This window comes from Ctenocephalides felis, unplaced genomic scaffold (assembly GCF_003426905.1).
Source record: "Ctenocephalides felis isolate EL2017-DRISC unplaced genomic scaffold, ASM342690v1 CF-g0.4_SCAFFOLD_01170, whole genome shotgun sequence".
Classification (NCBI taxonomy): Eukaryota; Metazoa; Arthropoda; class Insecta; order Siphonaptera; family Pulicidae; genus Ctenocephalides; species Ctenocephalides felis.
Genome location: NW_020537324.1, coordinates 82,838,747 through 82,846,625, shown reverse-complemented (window position 1 = coordinate 82,846,625; position 7,879 = coordinate 82,838,747). Strand labels below are relative to the sequence as shown.

The 7,879-nt window shown below is 32.0% G+C and overlaps 1 protein-coding gene across 1 annotated transcript in view; it reads left to right on the top strand.

The window, feature by feature from the left end:
• LOC113368478 (ATPase family AAA domain-containing protein 3A homolog) overlaps positions 1 to 7,608 on the top strand; it is an 8,142-nt gene extending 534 nt beyond the window's left edge. The window contains exons 2-11 of the mRNA XM_026610027.1: positions 187 to 341; positions 419 to 531; positions 616 to 736; positions 887 to 972; positions 2,451 to 2,608; positions 2,680 to 2,933; positions 5,239 to 5,362; positions 5,435 to 5,726; positions 7,206 to 7,404; positions 7,471 to 7,608. Coding sequence (XP_026465812.1) covers positions 187 to 341; positions 419 to 531; positions 616 to 736; positions 887 to 972; positions 2,451 to 2,608; positions 2,680 to 2,933; positions 5,239 to 5,362; positions 5,435 to 5,726; positions 7,206 to 7,404; positions 7,471 to 7,545 — 1,577 coding nt within the window. The 3' untranslated portion in view covers positions 7,546 to 7,608. The remainder of the gene's footprint in view (positions 1 to 186; positions 342 to 418; positions 532 to 615; positions 737 to 886; positions 973 to 2,450; positions 2,609 to 2,679; positions 2,934 to 5,238; positions 5,363 to 5,434; positions 5,727 to 7,205; positions 7,405 to 7,470) is intronic.
• Positions 7,609 to 7,879: the final 271 nt, after the last annotated feature.

Below are 7,879 nucleotides of genomic sequence, written 5' to 3'. Positions count from 1 at the left end.
ATAGACAGAGAGCTGAATTACCCTTATTCATCATCTTTAATTAAGCATATTATTTAATATTTATTCTATAGGATTGTTAGAACTTTTCATTCATGGCTTTACATCATATATTTTTCTAAATGATTTATATTAATTACATATATTATTTTGTGTTTCGATCATTTTATTATATATTTCTTTCACCAGCGCATGCCAAAGATGCTCTAGAATTATCTAAAATGCAAGAAATGACTCGACAAAAAGAATACTCTGTTAAAGTAAAAGAATACGAAGCACACATAGAACAAGCAAAAGTTGAACAAAAACGAATAGATCACGAAGAACGGAGAAAAACTCTTGTTGTAAGTAATATTGTGTATTCATGGATTTTCAATTATTTTCCTTAACTATAAAGGACTGTATAAATTTATTTATTCAGGAAGAAACTAAACAACATCAAGCTCGAGCTCAATACCAAGATCAGCTTGCGAAAAAACGTTATGAAGAGCAATTGGCACAACAGCAGAGGCAACAGGAGGAAAATTTAAGAAGGTAATAATAATATATGTATATATATATATATATATATATATATATATATATAGTTATTAATAATTTATATTTTGTTATTTTTAGACAAGAAGAGAGTGTGGCGAAACAAGAAGCTATGCGCAAAGCTACTATTGAACATGAAATGCAACTTCGAGAGAAGAACAAGTTAAAATTGCTGGAAGCAGAATTGCGTGCTAAAGCCAAGGTAAATAGTTTATTTATAAACCATATTCAAAACTAAGTCCATCTGATAAGAAATGTTAGAATTGGAAACAGTTTTCTGTTTATTTTTAATCTCACTTCAAAAAAAATGTTTAAACAACCAAATTATTTCATATTTATATTTATTTTACAGGTGGATAGAGAGAACCGTGATTTAACACTAGAACAACTTCGTTTAAAAGCTGCAGAAAATCGTGTGACTGTGCTAGAGGGTATAAAGTAAGTATTTAAAGAAAAAACATTTATAATATGACATTTGATTTTGTAACTAATATTTTTAAAATTTGGAAAGCTCTTGCCTTAAGGCAAAATTCCATTTACATCTAATTAACTTCCTGAAGGAGAAGTTTGTTTTCATCAAAAAATCAGATTCGCTAATTTTATATTTTCTCGACGTTTCAAGCCATTCTGAATCGAATGAGACCAACATTTGGAAACAGTATATGTGTGTGTGTGAACAGATTTTTTGCCGTAAATCGCCGTTTTCTCAAAAACGGCTGGACCGATTTCAAAAATTTAAAAGCCATTCGATGTATCTCGATGAGGACTATTGTTTGTCAGTTTTGTGCGACGATCGGCCAAGCCGTTTCTTTATAAATAGCAGAAAAGTGAAAAGTTTTTCGTTCACGTTTTAGCCCCCAATTATGAATCGATTTTGAAAATTCAAAAATCGTTCGAAAGATATTGGTTGGGAATCGACCTGATTAGTTTTTGGTAGAGATCGGCCGGGCCGTTTTCTTGTAATAAGGTGTTAAAAAAAAAATTCGGCGATTTTTATGATTATTTTTTTGACGGTAGATACCATAGTCTTCTAGATCATACTAAAATATTACGGCCCTAAAGTTTGCAAAAATTGGTATCGTTTTTTTGGCATTTGTCAAAATTAGACCTTTGATCGACGTTTTCTTAAAAACGCCTGAACCGATTTTAGAAATTTAAAAGCCATTTGATGTATTTCGGTGAGGACTATCGTTTGTCAGTTTTGTGTGACGATCTGCCAAGCCGTTTCTTTGCAATTTGAAAAAAAGTTTTAAAATTTTCGTCCACATTTAAGCTCATCCTACCGAACCGATTTTAAAAAATCAAAAACTGTTCGAAAGATATTAGTTGGGAATGATACTGATTAGTTTTAGGTGAAAATCTACCGAGCCGTTTTCTTGTAATTAACTGTTGAAAAAAATATTTAACCCGATTTTTATGGATTTTTTTTAGCGATATATACCATAGTCTTATAAAACTTACTGAAATATTACGGCCTTACGACAAATAGTTTGATTTTAAAAATTTATCAAAGTTGGAGAAAATGAGTAGTTCTTTTGACATTTGTTAAAATTAAAATTAGACTATTTACTTGGTATGATGATAGAGTACTTGGTCTTGAGCATAATAAACCATTAAAGTCCTGGAAACTGGTTCAATTATAAAAATTATTGATTTTTGAAAATTTGATTTTAGAAAATACTCCGAGTCAAAGTGTTCGTTCGTTTGCAATGATGTGTAATAAATCCACTCGGAATACTTTTAATCACTCATAAATTAATTTACTTTTTATTGACTAAGTCGATTATTTAAACATATCGGGAAGTTCATGTAACTTGCCTTAAGGCTAAATACCAAACCAACTAGTTTATTTTTTATTTAAACACCAACATATCAATATATTTAGACATTTAAACAACAAATCTATTTTTTTTCAGAACTGCTGGTTCAGTTATTGGAACAGGTGCACACGCCTTATTATCGGATTGGCAAAAAGTAACAGTGGCTGCTGGCGGTTTATCACTTCTCGCTTTGGGAGTATACAGTGCAAAGGGAGCCACCAGTGTCACAGCAAGATACATTGAAGCACGAATTGGTAATTATAATAATAATTATAATATTAATATTCCTCTATGTACTTCTCTATTTTTTACTTATTATTTCCAGGTAAACCATCTCTAATCGGCGAGACTTCAAGGTTCTCTCTACTCGAAGCAGCAAGACACCCGATACAAACTTTGAAAAAATTAAGGACAGAAAGAAGTGCCGATGCATTAGCGGGAGTAGTTCTAGCACCAAAATTAGAATCTAGATTGAGAGATGTTGCAATTGCCACTAAGAATACGAAACAAAATAAAGGACTTTATAGGAATGTGCTGATGCACGGGCCGCCTGGTACGGGAAAGACTATGTTTGCAAAGGTAAGGGCAAATAAAAAGAAATATTTATTATTAACTTCCCAAAAGAGAAGTTTATGTTTTCATCAAAAAATCCGATTCGCTAATTTTATGTTTTCTCGACGTTTCAAGCCATTCTGAATCGAATGAGACCAAATTTAAGGAAAAAGTATGTGTGTGTGTATGTGTATGTGAACAGATTTTTTGCCGTAAATCGACGGTGAATGGTTCAAAAAACATTCGATTCCTATTGATAGGGAGATGTGCTGATTAGTTTTTTCAAAGGCAGGTCCAACCGATTAGGAGATACGGAGCAACGAGTGCATAGAATACAAATCGAGTTTTTGAGAGAACGGAGTATCGGATTTGAATGATCTAAAAAGCATTCAATTTGTAATGATTGGGAAAAGAGGTGATTAGTTTTTGGCAAAGACAGGTCCAGCCAGTTCGGAGATACAGAGCTAAATTCTCTATCGCTTAATCCAAAATATTTCTGGTCTTTTTGCGTAATAAGACTGCTTCTAATATTATTCCTAATAGATTGTGCTGCCTAGACAAATATTATGATTCTCCTGATGCTATTGTTGATGCATTTAATTCTTACTTTATTAGTGTTTATCAGCCTAAACTTGACATACCCATTTTATTTGATCATAATGATAGAATCATGATTGATATAGGTGAAATTGATTCTAGTACTGTGCAACTTGCAATAGCAAGTTTTAAGAACTCTAAAATATTTGGTTTTGATGGTATTCCATCTTTCTTTATACGTGATTGCTCATCTACTCTATCTGAGCCACTTGCATTTTTATTTAATCTATCTTTGCGTACAAACACTTTTCCAAATTGTTGGAAAATTGCACGATTAGTTCCAACTTTTAAACAAGGTGTTACTTCAAACATTACTAATTACAGGCCGATATCATTATTATCAAACTTTGCTAAGGTATTTGAAAAAAATATTTATAGGGAACTAATTCCTTCTGTTAGAACTTTAATTTCTACTAATCAACATGGATTCATGCCTGCCCGTTCTACGATAACAAATTTAATCTGTATTAAACAATATATAGCTGAGTATCTTGACACCAATGGACTTAATTCTTCACTTATTTATTTTTTTAAGAGTTATCTTCATAATCGTAAACAGTTTGTTAATTTTAATGGATTCTTGAATATTATTGAAAATATCAGTTTAGGTGTTCCTCAGGGATCCATTCTTGGTCCACTACTATTTATTATTTTTATTAATGACATATCTGATATTATAAGCTGTCCACATTTATTATTTGCAGATGATCTCAAACTATATCTCAAAATAAATTCTATTGATGAGTGCTTATTATTAAAGTCTCAACTTGACTCTTTCCACTCTTGGTGTGTCTATAACAAATTACATTTAAATATAGCAAAGTGCAAGATTCTTAGTTTTTCACATAAGCGCGTTCCAATGCATTTTGATTATAAAATTTCTAACACCAGCATCGATAGATGCAATAAAATATCAGACTTGGGAGTTTTATTTGATTCTGGTTTGTTTTTCACGGATCATGTAACTGATATTTGTAACAGAGCACATAAATCTTTAGGTTTGATACTGAGAAATTGTAAACAATTAAATTCTAACAATGCACTGCTTTGCATGTACTATTCTAATGTACGTTCAAAATTAGAATATGGTACGATCATTTGGTATCCTCATCAAATCAACAACTCTGATGCGATAGAGAAGGTTCAACGAAAATTTCTGAAACATTTAAAATTTACCCTGAATGTGGCTTTGACCACAACACTTTACTAAAAGAATTTGGTATTCCTTTCCTTGCCTCACGTCGATTTATCTGTACAATTATGTTCTTATTTAAACTTTGCAATAATTCTATAGACTGTCCTCTTATTCTTAACCAACTATCTTTTGATGTTCCAAGGCACACTTATTTTTCAATTATCCTACTCCTAAATCTAATTCTCTCTTAAATTCGCCTATTTTACTTATATCTTCTAACTTTAACTTAATTAATAATGAAATAGATATTCAGAACATTTCACCTAATAATCGAATAATCTCCATCTGCATGAGTTAACCTTTTTATTTTCTTTTCAAATATCTCATTATTTTATCTTATTCTGTATATAAATAATATTGTTACATTCTGCATTATATGTAATTTTATGTTAAGCATTTTATGTTAATAACTATATATTGTAATTTTGTATACATTTTAATTGTTATTCATTATGTAAAATAATTGTATTTTTAAGTCCTCTTGGAACAAATCTGTGGGCTATATATTTAAAATAAATAAATAAATATATTATTTTGTAGAAATTGGCATCGCACTCGGGAATGGACTATGCCATAATGACTGGTGGTGATGTGGCTCCAATGGGTCGTGAAGGTGTCACAGCTATACATAAAGTCTTTGACTGGGCTAACAGCTCCCGTAAAGGTACAAAAATATATTTACACCATTAATTTATATGATATGAAATATTCTCCATATTTCTTTTCTCCCTTTTAGGTCTTTTACTCTTTGTCGATGAAGCAGACGCCTTCCTGCGCAAGCGTTCCTCCGAAACCATCTCAGAAGATTTAAGAGCGGCTTTAAATGCTTTTCTTTACAGAACTTCTGAACAAAGTCCTCGTTTCATGTTGGTTCTGGCGAGTAATACTCCTGAACAGTTTGATTATGCCATTAACGATAGGCTGGACGAAATGGTGGAATTCACATTACCCGGTTTAGAAGAACGCGAACGTCTGGTTCGACTTTATTTTGATAAATTCATACTTCAACCTGCTGCAGAAGGAGCAAGGTAGGGGATAAATGATTTATAATAAATTATTAACATTGTTTGGTAAATTAACTTCCCGCAGGGTAGTTATAGTAATGGGCCGAAAATCGATAATGAACATTTTTGCATTTCTCGACGTTTTCAAGGTTTCTGAACATTTTTAAGGGGCATACCTCAGAAACTAAATAGATGTGTGTGTGTGTGCTAATGATGGAAAGATGTTCTGATTAGTTTTTGGCAAAGGCAGGTCCAGCCGTTACGGAGATACGGAGCAAAGAGTGCAGAAAATAGAAATCGAGTTTTTGAGAGAACGGATCATCCGATTTGTATGACCCAAAAAACATTCAGTTTGTAATGACGGGGAAACAATTATTAGTTTTTGGCAAAGGTAGGCCCAGCCAAAATGGCAGTTTTTTTGCAGCGGAGATACATAGCTAAATGTTGAAAAATGGCAGTTTTTGAGTGAACTAAGCGTCCGAGATGAATTACCTAAAAAACTTTCTTCGTGTATTGACAAAACAATTGCTTTTGAGGATAAAAAATTATTACATTTTTTAACTTCCTGTAGTTATAGTTATAGTTATAGTAATCTCAAAAAAATCGAAAATGAAAATTTTTATATATCTTTACGTTTCAAAACCTTCTGAACATTTTGGCAAACCTTAGAAAAAATGGATGTATGTGTGTGTGTGTGTGTGTGTGTGTATGTATGTATGTATGTGTGTGTGTGCGGATACAAATTTTCGTCGACGATTTCGGGAACACCGATCAACCGATTTAAATAATTCAAAAAACATTCGATTCATATTGGTAAGGAGACGTGCTGATTAGTTTTTGTCGAAGGCAGGTCTAGCCGTTTCGAAGATATGGGGCAAAAAGTGCCAAAAACGGTAACTCAGTTTTTAAGAGAACGGAGCGTCCGATTTTAATAATTCAAAAAACATTTTACTTGTATTGACAAGATAAAGATCTGATCGAATTTTCATAAAGGCAGGTCTAGCGGTTTCGGAGATATAATGAAAAAAGTAAAAAAAAATACCATTTGGCGGTCAAAAATGATCATTAGACATATGCACATCAAATTATCAGATATTTTATAGACATTTTAATAATAAGTGTAAATTTTGTTCACACTTCCGTATCAATGCTTATCCGTTAGACGGCGACGCGGCGCTTACGCGCTTCGATATTTTGTCTCTATGCAGTTAAAGCAGTACGATTGCTTTGAAAAAAAGTTCAGAATTTCCAAAATATTTCAAAATAAATTCTTCTTCAAAAATTCTTTTTTTTTTCCAAACAAAGTAAATTTTTATCAAAAATTTATAGTTTCTCAAAAATCTAATTTTTTCGCAGTAATTTTTTTTCAGAAATATTAGTCTTTTTTAAAAAATAATAATTTTTGGTACGGGAAGTTCCAGCAATATTTGCCTTAAGGCACGATGCCATGCGCCCCACTAGTTTCTGTTTAGTTAATATGTTATATTTTTTTTATTTCCGCAGGAGGCTCAGAGTAGAACAATTCGATTACTCAGCATTGTGCAGTGAAATGGCAAAAATGACCGAAGGCATGTCTGGTCGAGAAATCTCCAAAATGGGTGTCTCGTGGCAAGCTGCTGTGTATGCCTCCGAAGACGGTGTGTTAACCAAAGAAATGGTCATGGACAGATGTAAAGAAGCTGTTCAGCAGCACAAACAAAAGGTAAAAACAATACTGGCAAAGTGGGCAAGGAATAAGGGTTTATTAATTAATTTTTATCTTTTGCAGATGGCCTGGTTGTCAGATCACGAACGAAGTGATCACAAATCAATTACAGGAGCGGATCCAAAAATTTATAAATAACATAGTATAATTTCAAAACAATAATGTATATTTAGTCGCATATGTATAGTGTAACAAAAATTTATAATTTTTCTCATAAATATTTTCTCAGTGACTGTTTTTTGGGATTTGAGATTTTTATGACAATTTCATATGTCAATGTATCAATTATCCCATTATAACCAGTCGTGAGAATCCTGTACAACAAATTTCCAAAATTTTCATTTTTGTTTAAATGCATCATTTATCACACATGCTGTTACTATTTAAATGTGTGTTGCATTTTTTCGAAAATGAAGATTTGACCAAAAAGACTGATTATATTTCAATAGGGTGTATTTTAAGGCTCAGGGAA